The sequence below is a fragment of the Hippopotamus amphibius genome, chromosome 13, assembly GCF_030028045.1.
Source record: "Hippopotamus amphibius kiboko isolate mHipAmp2 chromosome 13, mHipAmp2.hap2, whole genome shotgun sequence".
In the NCBI taxonomy this organism is placed as follows: domain Eukaryota; kingdom Metazoa; phylum Chordata; class Mammalia; order Artiodactyla; family Hippopotamidae; genus Hippopotamus; species Hippopotamus amphibius.
Window position 1 is genome coordinate 101,828,245 of NC_080198.1, and position 27,628 is coordinate 101,855,872.

General features: G+C 41.6%; 1 protein-coding gene across 8 annotated transcripts in view; it reads right to left on the reverse strand.

The window, feature by feature from the left end:
• Nucleotides 1-27,628, reverse strand: part of ADD1 (adducin 1) — an 89,302-nt gene that overhangs the window by 26,614 nt on the left and 35,060 nt on the right. For 7 of the 8 annotated variants that reach the window (XM_057705451.1, XM_057705456.1, XM_057705455.1 and 4 more), the window contains exons 2-4: nucleotides 16,281-16,495; nucleotides 13,063-13,225; nucleotides 3,600-3,751 (exon numbers count right to left, since the gene is read on the reverse strand). In XM_057705451.1, coding sequence (XP_057561434.1) covers nucleotides 3,600-3,751; nucleotides 13,063-13,225; nucleotides 16,281-16,475 — 510 coding nt within the window. In that variant the 5' untranslated portion in view covers nucleotides 16,476-16,495. Of the gene's footprint in view, nucleotides 1-3,599; nucleotides 3,752-13,062; nucleotides 13,226-16,280; nucleotides 16,496-19,324; nucleotides 19,409-27,628 lie in introns of those variants that run through there. The other variant, XM_057705452.1, reaches the window with a different exon arrangement.

Below are 27,628 nucleotides of genomic sequence, written 5' to 3' on the forward strand. Positions count from 1 at the left end.
CTTTATAATTATTTTTCATAGTATATAACATTCCCTCAAACTGATGTTGAATGAGCCATTTCCCACCTATTGCTGGATATTAAGACTTTTAAATTTTTTTAATTATAAATAATGCTATAATAAATATATTTATACATCATGTTTTCTTTAACATATATTTCCAAGAGTGAGCTTAACAGATCTACATATTTTAATGGAAAAAGCTTAAAATGTACACTTTTCTGAATCTAAACAAAAAGGAGAGAGTGCTAAATACTAATGTAAAATGAAAAAAGAGAGGACATTTCAAAGTCAGTTTTCTAGTCCCCGACGGACTAGCACTGGTCTCACTGCGTGTGTTCCCACATCTAACGCCCCTTCTCTGTGCGCAAGGAATAAGCATGAACGTCACTCACTGAAAACCAAACACTCATGTCCCCAGAGCACAGTCACCATGGACCCAGCACCTCTGGAGCCCACCTCCTCGGAGGGTCAGCATTCCTCAGAATCCAGAATGGAGGTGAACCTAGCACTCCACGCACACCAAGAGGCACACAGGACAGAAAGGCCCTTCCATCAAGCACCACCAAGAGAGGAAGGCCAGTTCACGTGCTACCTGGGCTCTCCTGTCTTTTGACACTGCTCCCCCTCCAAGTTTCTCTAAATCCAAAGCAATCTTAAGACAGATGTAATTCAGACAATCCTCTCCAATCCTTCAACACCTTTCGATCCCTTTAGCAGAAAACCCCTACTGCCTTCTTTCAAAGAAAGGGCACGATGACCTGTTAGCACTTTTTGGTTGCACTGATACTGTTAATACTTCTTTTCTGTTAAATCTATATATGATAACACCTAGATTGTGAAACCAAAAAAAATGGAGACCATAAATAGTTAAAAGAACAAAATCAAAAATTTTCTTCCACAAAGATTCTCTAATTCACAAGATACAAGAAATATTTTTTGTAACTTGAATTTCTTTTTCACTCAGTGTTAAGTCCTAAACAGATCACTTACAGAAAAGTAAACCCTTAACTAACGTTTTAATTCTGCCAAGTCCTAAATAATTAAAGGGGAAAAAATGAGCAACTTGAGCAATTCAGACTGATTTAAAAAGCACTCATAACAGGACTAACAGTAAACAGCTTTTAAAACTCCCTAAGAATATAAGGCTGTCATTAAACCAAGGATGACACTGCCTATTAGGGCTGTAACACTTTCATGGGAACTAATTTTTAGGCAACCAGTTAGCATTAAATCTCTGCGGAGAGCATTCTGTCAAGTGCAACCAGCCACAGAGGCCACAGCTGCCAAGCAGGCACGAGGAACAGGCTGGCACTTGTGGGAGGCTAACTGATCCACTGCCCAAGTGTCAAAAGGCACCGTGCAGCTCCTGCTCGATAATCTTACTGAGGCAGAACTTCAGGTCAGCTGGAGGTTGCACTACACCGTTCACCCAGGAGCTCCCCGTGTGCCTCCTCTGTGCGCAGCACAGTGACTGGTCCTGGGGACAGGACGGGAGGCTCCCTTCGTGGCGCTGACGTGGACAACAGAGACAGACGATGAGCACACGTATGGTATGGATGATGGTACTGCTGTGCAGGAAAAGCAGGCATGCTGGGGTGGAGGCAACATTCCACAAGCACAACAGTGTGGCTATAGCAGGCTCGGGTTTGCATTTTCAAATGTGCACTTCAGCGGCAACGAGGAAAACAGAGGGGAGGGGTAACTCGGTATATCTGGCAAAGATCCCTATCACAGTCCCAGAAGCAGAGCACACTGATCACAAAGGTGGGCTTCACACCACCACGGCAGAGATTAGCATTCCTTGGAGGCAAGAATGGAGCTGAGGGGCTTCCCTGGTGGTGCAGTGGTTGAGCATCTGCCTGCCAATGCAGGGGACATGGGTTCGACCTCTGGTCTGGAAAGATTCCACATGCGCGGGAGCAACTAAGCCCGTGTGCCACAACTACTGAGCCTGCGCTCTAGAGCCCATGAGCCACACCTACTGAGCCCATGCTCTAGAGCCCGTGCTCTGCAATAAGAGAAGCCACTGCAAGGAGAAGGCTGCTCACCACAACCAGAGAAGGCCAGTGCGCAGCAACAAAGACCCAACAGTCAAAATATAAATAAAATTTTTAAAACTTAAAAAAAAAAAGAAAAGAAAGAAAAGGGAAGGGAATGGGAGGGGAGGGGAGGGGCAAGGAGAGAGCCAGAAACCTAACAAGGCACTAGGAATCTAAAAAAAGCAGGAGAGGGTGGAATTCCAAGCCAGGAAGCAAAGTCTGGCCTGTAGGTAGGAGGCAGGACACTGTAACAGGTGGTCAGGAGTATAAAAGGGGTAAAAACATCAATAAAGAGTTCCCATTTTCTTTACAACATGATATGGTCTTTTGCTGGAAGGAGGGGTCAGGAGTTCTGAAGTAGAGACAGTAGAGAAGTATTAGTGACCTTGTAATGAAGAGGAAAATTAGAAACTTGCACTCAGCTAAAAATAACTCTATGCTTGTTCTACTTTTGTAAAACATGCTTGCTGTGCCAAGAAAAAAAAAAAAAAACAGGATGACCTAGCAATCCAATGTAACCATATGACGTTTTGCTAAAAATGGAATGTTCTCCACCTGCTCTTGTAAGTTCCTGTTTGGCAACTTCTGTGCTCTGTAAACCAAGTAACCAATCTACCCATGCTAACTGTAAACATGTGCACTGACCCCTATAAAAGTAAAGCTCACCCTGAGTTCGGGGCCCAGAACTTTGCAGCGTTAGCTCGTCTGGGGCCACCAGCTTAATAAACCTGAGTTCTCCAACCCTCCGAGTGTGATGCTTGGTTTCTCGACAGACCAATTTCTGCTGCATTTTGAGAGATGTCCAACAGTTGCCAGGCAGTGCTGTGGGCCCATTTGAGACTGAGGTTGTACATCTATGGACAAAGCCACCAGCTCTGTTCTGCTGTCGGCAGCAGGATCTGGCTACTCAGGTACAGGGAGGAGTAATACAGTATCGGCAAAGAGTGTTCCTGAAATGGAGGACCATGAAATCTGGGCTGGACAAAACAGGGAGAGAATATGGGCTCATGGACTGAGACGTAGAAGTGAAGCTCCAGAAAGGCAGGACTTCTCTTCTTTACTAATAAAACCCCAGCATCACAGCAATGCTTGGTACAGAGCAATAAATACTTACAGCACACACCGAGTCAAAATTTATTTCAGGAATGAAATGAAGAAAATAGAGGTTCTGATAATGCTGAAAATGGCTAAAACTGGAATAGCTGAAGAAATAACTATGAGAGATAAAAGGCTTTGGTCAAAGTAGGAAAGAAAACATCTTCATTCTTGACTTTTTAAGCATAAAGAGAACTTTAGGAACTGCCTACAATTTGGTAAACACTCATTTATTAGGTTAGCAGGCAAGAAAGGAGTTTTAAGGAACTACTGTTCTCCTTATTTTTAATTCAAACTGGCTAAGTCTCAGATTATAATACTCTGCAGTCAGCAATCAGAAGGAAGGTGTTTCAACCTTTACTTCAGCTCAGCCAGATTCCCTTCTCCTCTAAATGAAAAGAGGTGGTGCCAGACACCTACTATCCCACTTATTCTTCAGTTACTACCCCGTTTAATACTCACTGTGATGTGATTGTAGATGAGCTGAGACCATCCAAACAGATCTGCCAGTCTGTACAGTGCTGCCAGTTTACACCGCAGCAACTTCTCCCCTTTGTCATAGGCAATAGAATCCGATCCTCTAAGGTCATTCACGGGAGTCACCATACCAAGGCCTGAAAGAAGAAAGAAACAAGACTCAAAGATCTTCCTGTCAAATGTAAATCGAATAACAACAGTTGACATATTAACTGTCCCACAGTGGGCCATAAGGTAAGTCTCGAAAATGTCAGACTACTCCATTAAGACCATGTTCCCCAACATCAATACAATTAAAGCAGAAATCAATAACGAAATGGTAGCAAATTTGTGGGATGCAGTAAAGCAACACTTAGAAGGAAATGTACAGTATTAAACATATATATTAGAAGAAAGGGTCTTTTTTTAATGATCTAGGTTTCTACCTTATGAAACTAACAAAACAAAAAAGAGAGCAAAGTAAGTCCAGAAAGAAAAAGAAAAAAGAAATAATAAAGATAAAAGCAGATGGCAAACAGAAAAATAAAGAAAACCTGATTTAATCCTGAGAAGACTAAAAGATAACAAAATGAAAAACAAAACAAAATAAAATAAAATACAACTCTAGCCAGACTCATCAACAAAACACAGCACAGACAGACATTATCAACATGAATAAGTAGAGCAGTGACGGAACATCACTACACATCCTACAGACTTAAAGGGATAATACGAACATCTACAACAGCAAATTTTTTTTAAGACCTTTTATTGAGATACAGTTAACAGACAATAAACAGCATATATTTAGAGTGTACAATTTGGTATCCCAATCTCCCAATTCATTCCCCCCAAACCCTTCCCGATTTCCCCACTTGGTGTCCATGTGTTTATTCTCTACATCTGTGTCTCTATTTCTGCCTTGCATTTCCTCTTTCATAGTTGTTAGCATTTGCCTTATGTATTGAGGTGCTCCTAATACTGGGTGCATATATATAGATATATATATATATATATATTTTTTTTATGGGATCTTCCTGGAACAGGGATCGAACCCTTGTCCCCTGCATTGGTAGGCGGATTCTTAACCACTGTGCCACCTAGGAAGTCCGCATATATATTTATAATTGTTATCGTCTCTTCTTGGATGGATGCCTTGATCTTTATGTAATGTCCTTTCTGGTCTCTTGTAACATTTTTTATTTTAAAGTCTATTTTATCTGATATGACTCTTGCTACTCCGGCTTTCTTTTGATTTTCATTTGCATGGAATATCTTTTTCCATCCCCTCACTTTCCGTCTGTATGTGTCCCTGGATCTGAAGTGGGTCTCTTGTAGACAGCATATATATGGGTCTTGTTTTTGTATCCATTCAGCCAGTCTGTGTCTTTTGGTTGGTGCATTTAGTCCATTTACATTCAAGGTAATTACTGATATGTATGTTCCTAGTACCATTTTCTTAATTGTTTTGTTTTTGCTTTTGTAGGTCCTTTTCTTCTGTTTCCCGCTTGGAGAAGTTCCTTTAGCATTTGTACAACAGCAAATTTTTAAACTTAGATGAAACAGACAAATTCCTTGAAAGACACAAGTTATCAAAGTTCACTCCAGAAGAAACAGACATCCGGAATAGCCGTGTGTCCATTAATCTGAATTTGCAGCTAAAAACATTCCCGTAGAGGAAAACTCTAGGCCCAGATGACTTTGATGTGAATTCTATCGCACATTTAAGGAAGAAATAATACCAATTCTATACAAACTCTTCCAGAGGATTCTACACAAATTCTTCTAGAACACTTTCCAACTCATTCTCTAGCCCAGCCTTACCTTGATATCAAAATCACAGGACGACATTACACTACATGACATTACAAGAAGAAAAAAAGACCAACATCCCTCATGAATACAGACCAAAAATACTTAACAAAATTTTAGCAAATAATCCAGCAATATATAAAAAGAATAACACAACACGACTCAGGGAGTTTATCTCAGGAATGCAAGGTTGGTTCAGTAATAATAAGTGATCAATATAATCACCATGTCAAACTAAAGAAGAAATACCATGTAATCATTTTAACAGATGCAGAAAAACCATTTCACAAAATTCAACATCCATTCAGGATAAAAGCTCTCAGCAAGCTAGCAACAGAAGGGAATGAGCTCAATTTGATAAGGGACATCTACAAAAAACTAAACCTGTGAGCTCTAGAGCCTGAACGCCACAACCAGAGAGCCCACATGCCACAACTACTGAGTCCGTACACTCTGGAGCCTGTGTGCCACAACTAGAGAGAAGCCCGCCAACTGTAACAAAGAGCCTGCATGCCACAGCGAAGGTCCCACGTGCCACAACTAAGACCTGATGCAGCCAAATAAATAAATATTTTTTTTAAAAAACAAGCTACCAATAACATCAAACATAATGATGAAAGACTGAATGTTTTACACCTAAGATCAGTAACAATGCAAGGATATATACTCGCACTCATACTGAGTATTGTACTAAGGATTCTAACCAGTGCAATAAGGCAAGAAAGAGGAAAACAAACAAAAACACATACACTGGAAAGGAAAAATATTTGACTGCGTGGCCCTGCTTGGTCATGACGTAATTATCCTTGTTATATACAGCTAGATTTGATTCTTTCCTTTTAATTATGAACTGTCTTAAGCATACAGAAAAGTATAGAGAAAATAATTTGTGAAAATTGGAACCCAAAGTGAATAACACAGGACTATCAAGAGGTGAGGGTGGAGGTGGGAAGAAGAGAATAGAAAATATCCAGATAAAAGCAAGGGAGGGGACTTCCCTGGTGGTGCAGTGGTTAAGAATCCACCTGCCAACGCAGGGGACATGGGTTCGAGCCCTGGTCCAGGAAGATCCCACATGCTGCAAAGCAACTAAGCCTGTGCGCCACAACTACTGAGCCTGCACTCTAGAGCCTGCGAACCACAACTACTGAGCCCACATGCCACAACTACTGAAGCCCGCAGACCTAGAGCCCAATGAGTGGCCCACACAACAAAGAGTAGCCCCCACTAGTTGCAACTAGAGAAAGCCTGCGCACAGCAATGAAAACCCAACGCAGCAAATAAATAAATTTATTAAAAAAAAAAAAGAAAGAAAAACCCCATACGCCACAACTGGAGAAAAGCCCACGCTCCTCAATGAAAGATCCCGCACACCACAATGAAGATTCCACATGCTGCAACTAAGACCTGACACAGCCAAAAATATAACTATATGTACATATATATACATATATTTTATTAAAGCAAGGGAGAATTAAATAAGCTGCCATATTTTTTTAGCACTTCACAAAAACAAACAGAAGAGGGCATTCTAGAGCCAGGATTCCTGGCCCAGCCTCCTGGTTCATGTAAATAAACATGTAAAATGTAGAGGGTTAGAATGTAAAAGGAATTAGATATAAAGGAAAAAATAATTTTAAAAATACGAAAAAGTAGCATAAAGGTGAAAAAGAAAAACTTCTCAAATCATAAAGAAATGAAGAGGAACTTCCCTGGCGGTCCAGGGGCTAAGGATCCACCTTCCAATGCAGGGAATGCAGGTTTGGTCGCTGGGTAGGGAACTAAGATCCCACATGCCACAGGGAAACTAAGCCCACGCACAACTACTGAGCCCGTAAGCCTCAACTAGGGAGCCCACATGTGGCAAACTACAGAGCCGATGCGCTCTGGAGCCCGTGCCACAACTAGAGAGCCTGCACACCACAACGAAGAGCCCGTGTGCTGCAACAAAGATCCCATGTGCCACAGCTAAGACCCAATGCAGCCAAAAATAAGTAAATAAAATTCTTTTTAAAAAATTAAAAAATAAGAAATCAAAGGAATCCAAATTGGAAAAGAAGTAAAACTGTCACTGTTTGCAGATGACATGATATTATACATAGAAAATCCTAAAGATGCCACCAGAAAACTACTCGACCTAATCAATGAATTTGGTAAAGTTGCAGGATACAAAATTAACACACAAATCTCTTGCATTTCTATACATTAACAATGAAAGAGCAGAAAGAGAAATTAAGGAAACAATCCCATTCACCATTGCAATAAAAAGAATAAAATACCTAGGAATAAACCTAACCAAGGAGGGAAAAGACCTGTACTCAGAAAACTATGACACTAATGAAAGACATCAAAGACGACACAAACAGATGGAGGAACATACCATGTTCTTGGATTGGAAGAATCAACATTGTGAAAATGACTATATTACCAAAAGCAATTTACAGATTCAATGCAATCCCGAACAAATTACCAATGGCATTTTTCACAGAACCAGAACAAGAAATTTTACAATGTGTATGGAAACACAAAAGACCCCGAATAGCCAAAGCAATCTTGAGAAGGAAAGACGGAGTTGGTGGAATCAGGCTTCCTGACTTCAGGCTATACTACAAGGCTACAGTGATCAAGACAGTATGGTACTGGCACAAAAACAGAAACATAGATCAATGGAACAGGATAGAAAGCCCAGAGATAAACTGCGGTCAACTATTCTATGACAAAGGAGGCAAGGATATACAATGGAGAAAAGGCAGCCTCTTCAATAAGTGGTGCTGGAAAAACTGGACAGCTACATGTAAAAGAATGAAATTAGAACACTTCCTAACGCCATACACAAAAATAAACTCAAAATGGATTAGAGACCTAAATGTAAGGCCAGTCACTATAAAACTCCTGGAGGAAAACATAGGAAGAACACTCTTTGACGTAAATAACAGCAAGATCTTTTTTGATCCACCCCCTAGAATAATGGAAATAAAAACGAAAATAAGTAAGTGGGACCTAATGAAACTTCAAAGCATCTGCACAGCAAAGGAAACTATAAGCAAGATGAAAAGACAACCCTCAGAATGGGAAAAAATATGTGCAAATGAATCAACAAAGGACTAATCTCCAAAATATATAAACAGTTTATCAGCTCAATATCAAAAAAACAAGCAACCCAATCAAAAAATGGGCAGAAGACCTAAACAGGTATTTCTCCAAAGAAGACATATGGATGGCCAAGAGGCACATGAAACGCTGCTCGACATCACTAATTCTTAGAGAAATGCAAATCAAAACTACAATGAGGTATCATCTCACACCAGTTAGAATGGGAATCATCAGAAAGTCTGCAAACAGTAAATGCTTGAGAGGGTGTGGAGAAAAGGGAACGCTCTTGCACTGTTGGTAGGAATGTAAATTGATACAGCCACTATGGAGAACGGTATGGAGGTTCCTTGCAAAACTAAAAACAGAGTTACCATATGACCCAGCAATCTCACTGCTGGGCATATACCCAGAGAACACCATCATTCAAAAAGACACATGCACTCCAATGTTCATTGCAGCACTATTTACAATAGCCAGGACATGGAAGCAACCGAAATGTCCATATATAAAGAAGATGTGGCACATATATATATACAATGGAATATTACTCAGCTGTAAAAAGCAATGAAACTGGGACATTTGTAGAGACATGGATGGACTTAGAGACTGTCATACAGAGTGAAGTGAGTCAGAAAGAGAAAAACAAATACCGTATATTAACACATATATGTGGACTATAGAAAAATGGTACAAATCAACCGGTTTGCAAGGTGGAAATAGAGACCCAGATGTAGAGAACAAACATATGGACACCAAGTGGGGAAGGCGGGGAGGCTTGGGGGGGAATGAATTGGGAGATTGGGATACCAAATTGTACGCTCTAAATATATGCAGTTTATTGTATGTTAACTGTATCTCAATAAAGGTTCCAAAAAAAAAAAAAAGGCCAAAGACTGCAACAAAAAAATAAATAAATAAAAAATAAAGAAATAAAGTGATAAAAAGGACTTGAGAAAACGTGACAGTTAAAAAAGACAAAGGAAATCCAACATGCTTATACCAGGAAGCAACAGCAAGGGAACAGAACAAATACTAAAAACCAATTCAAGAAAACACTCTGAACATAAAAAAGATTTCAAAGAGCACATCATCTGAGAAAACTGACCTAGAAGGACCACCACCAAGACATATTCTGGTCAAATTTCTGGACTCTAAAGAAAAGTAGCTTGAGCATCGAGGAAAAGAAACCAAGTAACTTATATGGAAAAACTGTCTTCAAATTCTAAGAAAATGAATTACGTATTTAAAATACACAAAATCGGAGAATGTGTGCCAATGATTTTATACCCAAACTAACTAAACCAAATTAACACTGACATATAAAGGCCACAACTAAAGAACTCAGAAATCCTTTCCACAAGTGTTTTCTGAGAAGTCTACTATAAAAGGAACTTCAGACAACCAAACTGATACAAGGATTGGTAGTAAGCATTAAAATTACATTTATTACAGAATTAAGTTATTAATTATAATACGAAATGAACATAAGGGAAGACCATAACATGTAATGGTTATATGCTCTGACAACACAGAATATAATTATTTTTGAACATGAAGAGAGGAACTTCCCTGGTGGTCCAGTGGTAAAGAATCTGCCTTACAGTGCAGGGGACACAAGTTCAATCCTTGGTCAAGGAACTAAAGATCCCGCGAGCTGCGGGGCAGCTAAGCCGGTGTGCCACAACTACTGAGCTCGCAGGCCTCAACCAGAGAGCCCGCGTGCCACAAGCTACAGAGCCCATGCACTCTGAAGCCCACGTGCCACAACTACAGGGTCCACAAGCCACAACTAGAGAAGAGAAAATCCACATACCACAACCAGAGAGAGGCCCACACCACAACAAAAAAGATCCCGCATGCCAGAACTAAGACCCGACACAGCCAAAAAATTAAAATTAAAAAAATAACAAATTAATTTTTCTAAAAACATGAAAAGAAAACATTATTGGTATAGGATTGATACTGTACATGGTATGTGGGGAAAAGCAAGTGAGTTATTATGTAATATTCTAGTTTTGTTATTCCTGTTGTCCTGGAGAACCAGAATTCTTGTTGTAAAAAAAAGGAAAACAAATGTTAGCTAGAGGAGGTTAAGTAAAAACCCCTCAGACTCGAATTTTAATTGGAATTATAGTTCTAATATATTTAGAATTATATTTACAATTCCAACATATCAATATAGTATATAAGTCACAAGGTAATATATATTTCCTAGTTCTATTCGCTAAAAGGGCCTAGAAAGAATGACTAACCAGTCAGTAGCAAAGAGCATTCCTAGCACCCGGACTAAAATCTCATTTCTCACAAAAAATTCTGAGAGAAATGGCTGACTCCAGGTCTGGGGCAGGAAATGTACAAGGTGAGCCTAGCACATCTCCTATGGGAGGTGGCTTGGAAGCTGTCAAAGACTGTTAGGCTCAAGAGTCAACCTGGAGAGCCTCTCTTTAGCCAAAGGCAGGACAATGTGGGTAGTATCAAAAAGGATAAGTGCGATGTTTTGAAACACATTAAATATATTTAAATCTATGTATGCAAAATAATACCAAAGAAATAATCATAATTGGTCACTTTAGAAGGATGACAGGAAACCAACTTCTCATTTTGCAAAGGGTCACCCTTCCTACACAAACTGTACCACAGGGTAAGCAAAAGAGCTGAGAGGACGTTTCTATGTGTGTGTGGGGGGTGTGGGGCTGACTTCCAACAGGTCGCAGCAAGGAAGCTGCTCTGCTCCGCAGGAAACCCTGCCCGAGAAGCAAGGCACCTATGAACAGTTTAGCACCAGGCTCCCAACACGCACGCACTGAGAGACAGAGAATCAGGCGGCCCCCTTTCTGGCCATGCCTGATTTCCCAGGGAAGTTTCTCTTTATAGAGATATTCTAACTAGTAAATACAGAAGGAATGACAGAATTAAAATATCACCATCTTGGAACCTTTGTTAAGTGAATGGATCCAGGCACTGAGCGTCGATGGCTGCTACAACACAGAGGGCAGCAAGCAGCCTGAGGCGCCTGCTGACAGAACTCCGCGCACCTGGGGAGGGATTCCTGCCGAAGAACAGAACCCAAACACAGCGGAGCCTCTAGACCCAGCTACCCACTAACCGTAAAACACAAAGGGCAGGAGCACAGCAAGCACCGTGCAGACAGAACCAGAGCCACCCAAGACTGTGGCAATCTCTCCAGCACAACAAAACCCATTTTCTCTACCGTGTGAGAAGGAAGAGTGATGGAGGGGCAACTTGTAGCTGTAAAACGCTTAAGAATCAGTAAATAAGAAAACACAAATACTAAACCATAATATGTAAGGGTAACCGTCTGGGTGATAAAACTATAAAGAAAAGCAAGGCAGTGATACCATTCAAGCCAAGATGGTGATTCCTTTTAAGAGGGTAACAGAGGCAGGGCAAGCAACTGACAAAACTGCTTCTTCACCAGGGTGTTGGTTATAAAGGCGTTCACCTTAAAACCATTCATAAGTTATACATCATTTTGTTCTATGCCATCTACATACGTTATATTCCACAACAAAGGTTAAAATCTGTAATAAAAATTCTTATATTTAAGAAAAAAACTATTAGATACAATTAAAACTAATTAGATTTTTTTTCTTCCTTCTTTTTTTGGTGTGGCACTAGTAAAATAAAATTTCCTTTATCTCTGATTAGAAGACAATATGTGAGTAACTACATTGTCCTTTATTATCTAATTCATGTAAATATCACTGGAATCCATTAAGAATCATGTGGAAACATGAAAACCTCACGACTACCATTCGACTTCGGCATGCAAGCGTGAGCTAGTAAATTATGTATGATTCTTAACACTCTCTGGACATTAATGACATCCCTCAGGTGAATGTCAATCAACTTCTAAGACTACCAGAGAACAGACAGCTAAATAGCAAATGGCAGGTGACCTAACGGAAACCAGTACCTTAAGCTGGTAAATCAGAAAAGCTGATTATCTAACTAGAACCATGAGAGATTGGTCCAGGGCACAGTGCACAGTAGGTCAGATCAGATGATGCTCAAGGTACCCTGGGCTCTACCCTGTCATGTTAACATTTACAAATTCAACAGCCATGGCAAAGCACCATCTCTGCACAGCGAAGCACTCTCTGCTCACATTCACCCGTCCAGCATTTTTCTTCTGGCTTTCTTTTGGAATTTCTGTTTCTCATTCATTTGCAAACAGCTGTGAGGAATGGTGGATAAGAATGTTGGCTTAGCTGAAATAAGTTCAGACAAAATCAATGTGCTACTCCCCAAGCATTATTTCTGATTAGTTTGGTCTCTTTTTATTTCATAAAAGGTCTGAGAAGCCACATAAAAAGTCATCTGGCTGAGAAATAACAAAGTCTCACTGGCTCATAAAAAAGGAGCCCTCTATAGTCAAGACATTCTTAGGCCCAACTTCTTCTATAACTAAAACTCAACTTAAAGAAAAAAACTCAATTCTATGTATTACATAGTGTGTGCTCACCTATTTCACATAAGAAAGTGTTAGGAAATGTTACCTAGAAGATGACAGAGCACATATACAGAGTCAGGAACTACTCACTCATGTTTAAGGCAGCCATCCCTCCTTGTGGAGCTGCCGGGTAGACATTCGGTACATTCGTGGTCATAAAATCTGCAATCTGCTGTAATGCCAGTAGGCCTGTGGGATTCTTCCCCTTCTTAAATTGTTCCTGTATCATTGATTCCAATTCTTCACAGAAAGCCTAAAAAAAGGCAAATTAAAACAATGAGACACCGCTTCTTTTCCATTCCTTGGGAAAGCAGGGGCAACTATCACACTGACTAATTCTGTTTGCTTGTTTGCATCCAGTGCTGGAAAGGCAAAGGGGTATCCTCACACATCACTACCTGGAGCATAAATCAGTACACTCTTTCTGGAAAGTAATTTAACAGGATAAAAGCTTAAAAATTTGAATAGGCATTCTATGCCTAGGAATCTTTTCCAAAAAACTAATCAGAGATGTGCTCAAAGACTTATTCATAAGGATGCTCATTCCAGCATTACCAATAAAAGGGAAAACAGGTAACAGTCCACATTTTAAACAGCAGAGGACTGATTAAATACACTGAGTCACCTTACAATGGAATTCTATGCACACATTCAACATGAAAGGCCAAAAAAATTAAATGACACTGTTCTAGACACTGAGGACATATAGACAGGAAAAAATGGCTTTGCCATCAAGGAACTTAAAACTTAGTAAGGAAAACACAAAAAGAAAAAAATCCACAGTATAAGGGGCCCTGTACCAACAGCACCCAGCTGACCTGTATGTGCAGCACAAAGCCGGGTTTAACAATGACCAGTGAGGCCTCGAGCTGCCCATCTGGACCCGAGACTCTAGCCCCAACCAGCAGTCACCAGCCAATGACTGTGCCTGCTTGCTTGGTCCTAACTCCAGATGGTTCAATATCCACACCCTCACCTCTCAGCTTCCTGCTTACCTCCCCTCCGGTGACCGTGTCATCCAGTTCACCCTGGCCTCCCAGTTCCAGGGTCATGCCCTAGAGACCTGAGCATTCCTAGGAACAGGGCCCCTCTTCAGTCTCAGAGCCAAGCACGTGCTCTCCAAACCCCGCTCCTAGTGTCCTGGCTCCTCCCCTCTTCAACCCACAGTGATCCTGAGACGTTATCACCATCCCTTACCTTCCCTGTGTCCTGACGTCTCTCACTCAGCTTAGGCCCCTGGTTTAACACTATAGCCATTCCCTTGCTTACAACTTCAACTCGCTCCCATTTCATCTGGCAAAATCCCAACCCCAGGTGAGTTCAACTCTCCTCCCTTCCTATTCACGCTGCTGCAAGTGGCCGGGGGACAAAAACCAAGACTGTACCGTGCTGTCTCACTGTAAATCCATGACCACCGACCTGAGTGTACCCTTGACATTAACCCAGGGACCACTCTCGACTGTCCTTGCCCGCTCCTCGCCTACTCTCCATGCCTTCTCGACCCTATTCCCTGTGCCCATTCTGAGCAGATGACTCCACTTATTATTCCACTGAGAACAGAGACACTTCCACAGGTTCCCTCTCACCTCACCCAACTGTCAGCACCTGTGAACACAGGGTGGACCTTCCCACTCCTTAATGAACGATCCATGCTCCTAAGACCAAAAAACCAACACGGGGTACATTCTACTCAGTAAAGCCCAGGCCGTACCAGTCTTTTCTCCACTGTCCTCTCTCTGTTTCCGGACCCCACAGTGCACGTGGGTAACATGTGAGGCTGACTGTGCTCGCGACACCTGTGGGGGGGACTTGGCACCCCAGTGCCCAGCACAGTGCCTGGCACACGCTAGGTGTCGAAAGTTTAGTTCCTTCACTCTATCCTTAGTGATTTTCACTTAGTTTCCTGTTGCTTTTACACAGGAAAACTGCTCAAGCCAAGTCTAGATGTTACCCTGATTTTTTTTTTAACCTCTCACCTCTTCCTCGCCATCTATCAGCACGTCCTATTTATCCTACCTTCAAAATAAAACACAAATGAGTCTACCTCTCTCCACCTCTGCCACCAGCACTCCAGCCTAAGCCACCGTTACCTCTAGTTTGGAAGACAAGCTTTCTCCCTCGCCCTCTACAACGCTCTCTCTATACCAACCAGAATGAGTTATTCAAAGACTGAAACCTGCCATTCCCCTCTGCAGCCCTGCAACATAACCACTCTCTATTATACTCTGCAGGCAAACAGACTCCTGAGCTGAGTTCTGGCTGCTGGGGACCTGCTCCCTCTCCTCCCTCTCCAACCACACTGCACCTCCCCTGCTGTCACCTCCTATGCCCAAACCACACTGGCTGCCCTTCAACTCTGTCAAGCTCATTCCAGAATTCCACATCTGCTGCTCCCTCAACCTGGAATGCTTCTCCCCCCATCCCCCACGGCCGGCTCCTTCCTGTCATTCAGAGTTCAGATTAAATCTTCCTTACTCAAAGAGGCCTGTTCTAACCACAGGCACGCTCAATCTAATCATCCAACTGTCTCCGGCACTGTGCTTCGACTGTTGTTTCCTGGTTATCTCCTTCAACTAGAATGTAAAGTCTGAGACTTGATCTGGGTGTTTACGCAGGTGTTATATATGTGTCAAAATTAATCAAGCTGCGTACTTAAGACTTGGGTACTTTACTGTAAGTTATATTATCAAGGAATAATATATGAATAATAATAACAACCAAACAAATCAGCTTTATGTGCCTTGTTTACCGCTAAAGGCCCAGGTGCTTGTAGATGGAGATGACCGACACTTAAAAAACTCAATGAATTATCTGCTGAGTGACACAAAATATTAAGGCAGCAGCATCAAGAGGAAAAAACTATGAAAACAGCACTACTGCACCTAAAGATGCAAACAGAAGACACCTAGTTGGGCACGACTGTGGTTCAAATGCCGACCATAACTAAAGGTAGAATCAATCAACATCAGGTACTGCTAAGACCTACTAAGTGCCCAGCACCAAGCTAGGCGTTTTGGAGGGAAAAGTAATTTTTAAATGGTCCCAATATATAAAGACTCTCTGGAGAAGCAGTGAGGGAGTAAAAAGGAGAAATAAACACCTCCTATCCTTTATGATACTGAGGGTTTTTCACCTGCTGTGTCTGATAACTGGAAGTAAACTAAACTCTTTAACAGCCGTGCACATATACATACAAGGCACTGACTTCTTGTGTTAAGGTACACGCACCATGACACATACAGCAGAGCCTAAGAGCTGAAGCAGTGGAAAAAGGAAGAGGACACTTGGTCAGAGGAAAGGCTGCTTACGGGACTCTGCAGAATCATGGACACCCTCTTTTTCTGCTCCATCATGTTGAAGTCCTGGCGAAGGTCTGGCGCCATGTTCCTCTCTCGCAAGTACTCTGGGTTGTTCTCATCCACCCTGTCGAAATACCTCTCTTTGTGAGGGGCTGTGGTCGGGGGTGGTGAGGTCACCACTGCAGCACGAGTATCACCATTCATTGCACAATATTCCTAGGTTCCTACAGAATCAAACAAAAGAAAGTATTGTTTTTGAATCAATGTCCAGTAGAGCAGCACTTCACGAGCACATCAGCCTGATAAACACACTCTCCAGCATGAAGACGGCCTGATGGACTGACCAGTCAGAGCCATGACGTGTGATGCTTCTTTGTGGCTTCTGAGGCACATGGTTGACAAGCCATCTCCACCCCTCCACCAACCAAGGGCAGTTTTGTCCTTGCCACTTTTCCTCAGCAGACAACAGGAGAACCAACTAACAAAGCTAGCATATCTTCTGACAGACTGAAAAATAATTAGATATTAAAATTTTGACCACAAGATAGTTTAAAGTCATCATATTGTCCCAAACAGACAGGATCTTCTACGAGCAGCACAGTTCATTTCTGGAGAAATTTGATTCATGGTATTTTTCCCAAAAAGTGGTGGTGGCTTTGCATAGGATTCTCCACATAGGTCAAAGGAGAGAAGCCGTTCACACATCTGCAGTCATGCAAATGGGAAACACTCCTCATCAACACCACCTTCTTGGTTCAAAGAACAATAACAGTAGGTTCTGAAAATGTCAACATGCCCTTGAGTTTGTGAATAATCTGAAAAGATGCCCAGATGGCTCAAAATTTAAAAGTCTGCAAATAAAACTACTTACTTTATATATATACTCTTTTTAATCCCAATCTTTTACTTGAAATGCTGTTCAAATGTACTAAATTATATTTCACCTTTTAACTACTAAATCTCTAAACAGCATCTTTACTAATCATACAAATAGTTCAATTTCTATCCTGCTTCTATATCCCACTGAATGACAGCTTTAACAATATATATATGCAGTATTTACTGAGCATCTATTATGTCCAGTCACTGTGCTGGGCACGGAATTAATCAGATGTGGTCCTCAGTTTGAGAAAGTTGGCCTCACGGTCCAGCAGGGGAGACAGACTCACTGGGGAAGGCAGAGGTGCTGATCTGGAGGTCAACAGCACAGAGATGGGGCCAGGCGAGGAGAGGAAACTGGCCAGCAGAAGAACATAAACTGAGAAGAGGGAGCAGAACCAGCACCCAGAACAGTTCTCAGCGTACAGCAGGTATGTAAATAAAAAATGTTGAATAAATGAAGAACAAGAAGGAAAGCATAGAGAGACAAGATGAGAAACAGCCTCAGAACCCACAGGCAGAGAGTTTTAATGGAGAGTGAGTGAACAACAGTTTAAGCCACGGAGGATAAGCAAAGCAGGGATTTTAAAAAGGTGATTAAATTAGCAGCTGAAAAAGTAAACGGTGCCCCTTTCTTACACTGTGTATAAAATTCATTGCAAATGGAACACAGAAACAGCAAAACTATAGAATTCTTACAAGAAAGTAAGGGAGTATTTCTACAAGACCCTGGTTTAGTCAAAGTCTTATATGACACCAAAAGGAAAGCAACAAAAGAAAAACAGAGATAAACTGGACTTCCTAAAAACTGAAAACATCTGCACCTCAAAGGATACATAAGAAAGTGAAAGGATACATAAGAAAGAGAACCTATAAAATGGGAAAAACCTACAAATCATGGGTCTGAGAAAAGTTTACATCCAGGATATACAACTTAATTAAAATAATAATTAACAACCTTGAAAGTCATCAAGCAACCTCAGTAGATGCCACACAGAACAGAACTGCCCAGCTGAGCCTTGCCTAAATTCCTGACCCACAAAATCATGAAACAGGAATAATAAAATAATTATTTTAAGCTGCAGAGTCTGGGATGGTGTGTTACACTGCAAGAGACATCCAAAATAATGTTCGTGATAAGGGCAGTGCTCTTCACTTGAATTTGACCCTCTCACCTCCCCTATTTGTCAATATACTATTGTTTTGCTCACGTTACAGATGAGAGCCCTTAGGTCACTCAGCTGGGAAGTCAGCACGGCTGGGACGCTAGCACGGCTGGGATGCTAAGCACGGCTGGGACGCTAGCACGGCTGGGATGCTAGCACGGCTGGGATGCTAGCACAGCTGGGACGCTAATGCAGGCCTCCTGGCTGCAGAGCTCATGTTCTTAACCTCTCAGCTGTACTGCAAATGATGACAGTGAAGGGAAACAATGTCCCCAAAGGGATGAGAGGGGATGGAAGTGAGGGCATAGGTGCCTTGAACACTTATGGACCAACCTTGGGAATCTGGGGCTGGCACTGTTAGCTTTTTAATGTGCATGTGAGTCGCCTAAGAATCACATTAAGATGCTAATTCACATCCAGTAGGTCTGAGATGGGGCCTGAGATCTCGCGTGGCTCATGAGCTCCCAACCGATACCAATGCCACTGGGCTTGGACCACAGTTTGAATAGTAAGGCTTTAAAGAATAGTTTATTAAAAATATATATTTTGTGGTACCAAATGCCAAAGAATCAGTTGAAGAAAACTTTTTTTACGAAAAAGATAAATTTGGATATTGCTTTTCTGAAATCTAAAGACATGATAGAAATAACAGCATGCTTAAAGCGACACTATTTCAAGGACTTAAAGACAAGGTATGAAAACAATCAGTGACTAAAAGGCAATAAAACAGAATAAGTGAACCAATGACCTAAACAGAGTCTTTAAAACTTACCCTCTCCGAACACACCCTTTAAATGTTTAGCTTCACGTGTTTACTTTAACCTAGTTTGTTCCAAAAGAAGGACCCAAAGAACACATTATGAATGTTTAGCTGATATTTCATTAGATATAAATGAAGCTGACCATTCTGACCCAATGATAAAAATGTTCCACTTCAGTATTAAAAAAAAAAAAAAGAAAAAAAAAAAAAAAACTAAAGGATATATAGTATTATGAGTTCTCTATTACCAAATGAAATGAGTTCCAATTTTAAGCCATCTTCATCAGTAAATAAGGACACAGGGGAACATCTTAGAGGCAACTATAGCTGCTTCCTGATTCCCAGAGCTGACTGAAAGAAAAGAATCTTTGTAAAACCAACATGTTAAAGATAAGGCAGAGACTGCTCTCACTTTATTACAAATTGCCGTGTGAATGGGATAAGATAAAGACTGAAGACAAGATATGCATGTGTTCCATTCCTCCAATAAGGAAGTCTATAAACTTAAAAGTATACACATTCTGAGCCCAATAACCAAGAATAAACATAATTCCACTTTTAAAATACAAAACCTGTACTTGGTTTTTATCAATTATAGCTTCAGGTTTCATTGATGTAGTTTTTAAGCGTGTATTAAGACAGCAATTTTTTCTAGAAAGGTCTCTACAAAGAAGTCATTACTTAATCCACATTTTTAAAAAAGAAATGGAAAAAATATGGATGTAAAAAAAACTTCCTGCAACATTATTTACAATTTTAAAACAATTTAAAAAGATCAATGCCCAACAATACATGAATGGCTGTAACCTAATCTGCTGAATACAATATTATGAAACTATGAATATTCTTTAGCTTAATATACATGTTTAAGTGAATAACTACAAATTTCCTATTCCATTATATAAAGTTATCAATATTATCACTGTAGTCACACACAGACAAGATGATATAATGGCAAATAAGCTGTATTAAAGTTGAATACACTGATTCAAGAGAAGTAGAGATTAATGTTCCTCTATCTCAACATTCTATAAAGTTGCTATAATTTAACCTATGTAAAAATTTTAAGATTTCACCAATCTTAAAATGTTGATACCCAGATCAATGAAATCTCTGGGAACAATACTTGAAAATAAACAAACATACACACCCAACAGAACCCAGCCGTCTGGATGAGCTGTGACAAACAAGCCTGGTTTGCCCAGGTGACCCCTCGCATTCACCCACTCATCTCCATCTCCACCGCACCACTCTAACCTAGATCATCACCACTCACCTGCTGGACACACAGCGGCCTCCTGACAACCCCCACCCCAATCCATTTTTCAGAGCAAGGCCAGCGAAAGTTTCAAAATGTAAGTCAGATCATGTCATTCATTCCCCTACTTAAAATCTGACAGGTAATAGGAGGACCTTCGCCAGATCCTGATCCAAATAAACTGTAAAATAAAAATCTAAAAATGACATTTAAGACAATTAGAAATGTAAACACTAACTGGACTTGGATGGCATTAAGGAATTACTGTTAAAAATTGTAGGTGTAATATTATTATGGTTATATTAGATACATACAGAAATATTTACAGATGAAATAATATGACATCTGGAATTTTCCTAAAACTTACATGGGGTTGAGGGAGAGTAAGGATTACACAAAATAAACAAGACGGGTCATGAGTTAATAACTGTTGAGCTGCATGAAGGATAAAGCAGGGTTCACCGTACGATTCTATTTTGTATGTGTCTGAAATGCTCCAGAACTTTCCCTGTTCTTAGAATAAAGTGCTGAGAGAGATCTTCCATAAGCGGGTCTCTGTCTACCTTCAAACGCACACATTTCAGCCTGTTCTTTCAGACAGGTAAGACTGATACTGGGATGAAATGATATTTTAGGATTAACCTCCCTTTTCTACTAACATCCCATAAGACACAACTCTGCCTAGAATGTTACTTATTCTGGAAATAACAAAAAACGTGCCCAGGAATATTCTTTCTTAGCAAAGGTATTCTAGTCCCAGGACGATTCACCCTCACTAATGTGTAACTAAACCTCAGATCAGAAACCAAACAAATTTTTCTTCTCTAAAGAAAAGAAAAGCATTTCTTCTAATGCTTTGGGGCAGATTCCATTATTTCTTGGCATCTCCCTTCTGGCACAGACACTTTGCTAACTATTCCAACCATTCACATGATTTACTTTTTTTTTTTTTAATTTATTTATTTATTTAATTTATTTATTGGCTGCATTGGGTCTTCGTTGCTGCACACGGGCTTTCTCTAGTTGCTGAGAGCGGGGGCTACTCTTCATTGTGGTGCGTGGGCTTCTCATTGTAGTGGCTTCTCTTGTTGTGGAGCACGGGCCCTAGGCACATGAGCTTCAATAGTTGCGGCACATGGGCTCAGTAGTTGTGGCTCACGGGCTCTAGAGCACAGGCTCAATAGTTGTGGCGCACGGGCTTAGTTGCTCCGCGGCATGTGGAATCTTCCCAGGGCAGGGCTCGAACCCATGTCCCCTGCATTGGCAGGCGGATTCTTTACCACTGCGCCACCTAGGAAGTCCACGTGATTTACTTTTGAATTCCTAAAAACAAAACACTCAAACCAAAGTCTGAAACAAGAAGGTGGCCATTAACAAAATTCTCTGGGTAAAGCAAATGCTAGAAGGCCCAGAGGGTCCTCTCAGTTTCTAAATGTTCTTAAAACAATCTCAGAAAGCATACAGACTGCCCAGTGATAATGAATTATCACTCCACGGAAAATAAACCAGGAGGTATCAAACATGCTCATGTGGTAACAAAAGCGGCAGCTGGTGTCCTTGGCCACCTCACACCCAACTCCAGACAGCCTTTGGAACTGTCAACAGGAAAACAAGAAAAGAGGTGACCTCTGCAGTATCTTCCTTTATTTCTTACTACCTCCTGGTGCTTAATATACCTTAATATATACACCAGTGCTACTTTCCACATCACGTGCAAGGCATCAGAGATAAAAAGTTACAAAATGAGTAGAAGATAGACAAATGGTAATGCCACGAGAAATAACCGTTATCAGCAGGCCAGAAGTGTCCCAGGGGAGGTAGAAAAAGCAGAGAGGGTATTATGGGTTGCAGGGTATGCCTCCAAATTCATGTTGAAGCCTCGACTCCCAGCACCTCAGGATGTGACCTTACCTGGAAACAGGGTCACTGCAGATGTAATTAGTTAAGATAGGTCATACTGGAGCAGGGTGGGCCCCTAACACAACAGAACTGGTATCCTTATGCAGAGGGAACATCTGGACACAGACATGACTGCAGGGAGAAGGCCACACGCAGGTGAAGGTGGAAGTGAGGTGAGCTGAGCGGAGGCCTGCAAGCCAAGGAGCACCAAGGATCGCAGCAAACCAGCAGCCGGGCAGCGGTCTGGAGCAGAGTCTCCCTCACAGCCTCAGAAGGAACCCGCCTGGCGGACACCCTGATCTTGCACTTCTGGTCTCCAGAACTGAGATGATAAACGTCTGCTGTTCCAGCCGCCCGGTCTGTGGTACGTTGTCATGGACACTAATGGAAGAGGTGCTTTTAGAGCTAAGCAGGTGCTTCCAGGTTGGCTTGGGGCAGGTGGCAGTCACCTGGTGAATGAACATTTCTGGGAGGGCTCCATAAGGTGTGCATCCAGGATGAAACAGCACAATCAGGAAACAAACAGAAGGTGGTCTCACCAAATACAGACAAACAACAAAATAAGGGCAGCTAGGTGAGGTGATGCATGTGCTAAATAACTGGATTGTGGGAATCATTTCACAACGTACACACACATCAAATCGTCATGCTGTAAACTTTAAACATGTTACAATTTGTCAATTATACATCAATAAAGCCAGAAAAAGGACTTAAAAAAAAAGTGAAGCCTCCGCTGGAAGGAGGGACAAAATTTTAAACAAGCTTGGCAGAGGTAACACTGGCAGCTAAGCCCAGGCAAAAGGCTGAAAACAGTGCTGCACAGACAGTCTACACCCTGTCCAGCACCTCGGGTGAGAAAGCAGAAGAGACAAGGAATCCCTCGCCAGAAATTCATTATAATTTCCCAGAAACCTTCAGTTATAGAACGGGTGCCCAGCCAGTCAATGAAAGGGGCATCTCTAATATCTCCTGACAAAGGAGCCCAACACTGGAGCCCTCAAATAAGACAGAACACAACCACATGAGTCACAACCCTCACTGCCTACATGACTAGCCTACTCCTCCACCTCCCCTAAAGGACAACCACACACCTACCTTGTGTCTAAGATTCCTCTTCACAGCCTCAGAACGAGTGTGCCCTACTCAGGACCTCACAGCTCAGTAAAAGCCTTTAATTACTCTGATCGGATCATTTCTATTCCTGTGTCTCCAGATCTTCTCTTACAGATGAAACTGCTCAGAAGTTCCATTTAAGATAAGCACTGCTTACTAAGTGGTAATTACTGATGTAAAGCTCATTTTTTACATGTATTAACTTGTTTTTCCTACAGATAAGGAAACTGAGGCAAAAAGCAGTTACGAGCCTGTAGTAGGGTGGCTAAGATCGGAACCCAGGCTGCCCAGCTCCAGAGCACCTGCTCTTAACCCTGCCGTACACTACCTCTCACCATCACATGTCCAGCAAGCTCAAACTAGAAAAGAAAAAAAAAAGGTAAAACAATCAAAGCAGTGAGTGCTCCCAGCCTTGTCACCTACACCTCTGCTCCCTTCAGCGAGGAACTGTGTGGGCAGCCCTCCTGCTTCCTCTCTCTTTTAGGATGAATGGTTAACAGGTTCCCAGGTAAACCTTCCACATTTATTATGTTCTTACATAGTCATATAGCTGTTGTTGTTTTTCTTTTACTATATATAGCATTTAATCAATCTTCTGGTGTGTAATTATGGAGATCCCAGTTACCTGCTTAAGGTTACACGGGCACCGTGGAGAAGCAAGAATCTGAAATTAAGACCATGGTTTAGAGAATGCGCTCTCAACTGCTTCTCACTAAATGGTCTTCCTGTGCTGACGAGAGGACTCTCCAGTCCAAGGGTCAGTAGTGGGCAGTGGACTGGCCACTGGGCTAGGTATCAGCAGTTAGTCCCACTCATTCCACTGTATAACTTCAACACTTAGGAAGTCCTCATCTATAAAGTAAAAATATCTCCCTAACCTAATGACTGAATGAGACACTGCATCTGAAAGCACCTTAGGGAAAATGATATAATAGGACAGAGGCTCAGTCGTCATGTCCACGACTCACAAAATCCACTGCAAACACTCCCCAAGTCCAGCTGGCGAAAATGCAAGGCGTCATAAGAGTGACCAATGCATGAATTTTATGAGGACAGTGCCACAGGCCACTGTAGAGTACTCTGAGTTTCAGGTTCCTGAGGCCTCAAGATAATAAATGGGGGCTTCCCTGGTGGCGCAGCAGCTGAGAATCTGCCTGCCAAGGCAGGGGACACGGGTTTGATCCCTGGTCCGGGAAGATCCCACAAGCCACAGAGCAACTAAGCCTGCGAGCCACAACTACCGAGCCTGCATGCCGCAAGCTCAGTACTGAAGCCCATCCCCCCCCCCCCAGAGCCCATGCTCCTCAACAAGAGAAGCCACCGCAATGAGAAGCCCGTGCACCACAACGAAGAGTAGCCCCCACTTGCCGCAACCAGAGAAAGCCTGTGCGCAGCAATGAAGACCCAATGTAACCAAATATTTTAAAAAATAAATAAATGGCCGCATCAGGACCTGAACCCAAGACCACCCACGCTTATCCATCAACTGCCTCACAGGAAGTCAAAATGTGGACACGGGCCAAGAGCAGACAGCACACTGGGGTCTTCTAACTCAGCACTATCTCCCCACCAATTAGCACACAACAGGCCTCAATAGACATCTGTTCAGTGGGTGCATGGTGGAAAGGAATACAAAATCACTCTCCATTACTAATTTCACAAAATTGTGCTTTCATCCAAAAAAAATGTATTTGAAGTAACATCCACTAGTTTCAGATAGCATGTGAGCAAATATTAATCAGTATAGTCTTAAGTGCTTTCAAGAAGAAATTCCACAAAGGAAACTACAATTCAGATTTCAGGAGAGGAATCTAGAAGTAATTTTGGTGTCTCACAACGTAACAAATCACCACCATACCACAGGAGGGCCTCCACTACAGTCACTGTACTGGTGCACATATGCTGAGTTATTCACGCCCTAACAACTACATGCAAAAAACAGGAGAATTCAACTTTATCCTCTGACAGCATCGACGACTTTCCCTGTTTTAGCTCCTTCACAATACTTCATGAGACTGTTACTGTCCTTCAGTTACTTTACTTTTTAACTATATTTTTGCTGAAGTAATGAAGACTTTCAAAATTTATGGTTTTACTGAAACAAAACTTTTCCTGAATTTCATTCCATAAGGGTGGCTTACTATGTAAGGGTCTGAGTTGGATTTTTGTTTATTTTTCTGGGAAGGAGGAGGAAGGCGGGAAAGCTTGGCAGGGCTGTAAGGAAGGAAGATTAAAACACCACAAAAACAAGGAAGCAGCTTTTTCAGAATTTAATGGTCAGTAACTAAATGTTCCTATTTGTGAAGTAACTGGTTCTGTGGAAGACAAATGACAAAGGGAAGCTTTGAAGATCTTAGTCAGCCAGGACTAATAAATGGAGACAACACAACAAAACTGTTCAGTATGCTAAGATATATACATTCTGTACACAGGAAGGATGAAATAAGAGCTACTTTATTAACTCTGGGACTTCTGACAACGGTATCAGGTTTCCTCTTTAGAGCTAGGCAGGAAGTATTTAAAATCACAAGAATTAGTATAAGTCAATACACAAAGGTATATTCTCTGAAAAGTAACTATGTCAGCTGATGGAGACTGAAAACCCTTTATGCTATGAAATAATTATGAGCACACAAATTCTTAGATGGTCTCATTTTCACAAAAATAAGGATATACTATCAAGTGAAAAAAGCAAGATACAGAGAACGATGTATTTATAGTACCTCTTGGGGGGGAAGGAGGGATAAGAAAAATACTCGTATTTGCTTGTATCTGCATAAAGAAATGTAGGAAGAATGAACAAGAAACTTAAAATGGTGGTTTGTACTTGTAAAGAATGAGAGGGACTTGGGTGGATGGAGGATAGAGATCCCAAGACAGTCTTTATTGTTCATGCATCTTTTTTAAAGTTAAATTTATAAAAAAAGAAAAATTTAAAAATAAAACACCATTAAGAACATAAAATCACAGGCGTCCCTGAAGGTATAAAGAACAGAGTACACAGTGCCTTGTATTTCCAGCAGCATGATTACATCAACCATTTGTTTAAAGTTTTATAGTTTAATATATATTCTGTTAAGGTCTTTAGTAGGGTGGCCCTACTAAAGACCCAGTCTCTTAGAATCTGATTTTACAGGTGATAAAACACAGGTTCTAGGAGACTGTCTTACCCAAAGGTAGAGATAGTAAGTTAACCAAACTCTCGAATTGAGTTGAGCACATATAGGGCTAATGAGCCCCTCATAGTCAGCCCTCCAAAATGATTCTGTTCATATCAGAATCATTTATGACTGAATATTTCCTTAAATCAGTGCTGCTCCACTGTGCAGCTACTACATAGTTCCATTTTACCAAGAGCAGTGGAATTCCTGGCCTCTCAGCACAACAGGGCGTTTCATCGTGTAAGGAATCAAGGGGATCTGATGCACCACCCTTCTCACGCGAGGGAATGACAGGCAAGGTTTACTGCTGCAGAACATGGCAATTAGCACACCCATCTTGAAGTTCGAAGCTATCAGGGGAACACAGCCATCCTGCTCACTCCGAGAGACAGACCAGGTTTTCTGCACTTCTGTGGTCCAAACATCTTACAACGCTGTCTGGCACGCAGGAGAGGCTCGATAAAAATGCTATGAACTGAAGAGCTGCAGGCAGCAGAGCAGCCATGAGGCCCCTTACAGCCTTTCTGACTCGGTGCTGTAAACGTCTCCATGGTAGTTTAAATCTAACCCCTTTATTTTAAAAGTAGGAAAACTGAGGCTCAGAAAAGGGAGAAGACAGCCCTGGGCATACAGGGAGTCACAGGCAGAGAGCAGCAGCCCGGTGTGCCTGGAGTCAGGTGGAGGCCAAGTCTGAGGTCCACTGCTTCCTGCTGTGATTCTGAACTTCTGAAGTTGCTTAACTTCTCTCTGGACCTCAGTTTCCTCACCTATAAACCAGTGTTGTCATGGCAACCTTGAGGGCTACTGTCAGAATCAGAAATGCCCTCTGGAGAGCACTCAGCAGAGTGTCTGGTAGACAGTGGACACACACTAAGGGATGGCTATGATTACTGGTCAAGGCAAGGGCCGAAGTGTCCTGGCCAGGCTTATGGACATTCCACAACACCAAACTGCTTCTTCCTCACATGACTTTTATTGTTAGTGAAAATAACTGAACATTTCTGATCTCTGTCACAACTACAACTGGTTTCAAAAATATATTAAAAAATATTTCCTAGTATATGTAATTTATCTCTCATTGTCGCTACCATCATAGGGATTTCCTACATTAATATCCAAAT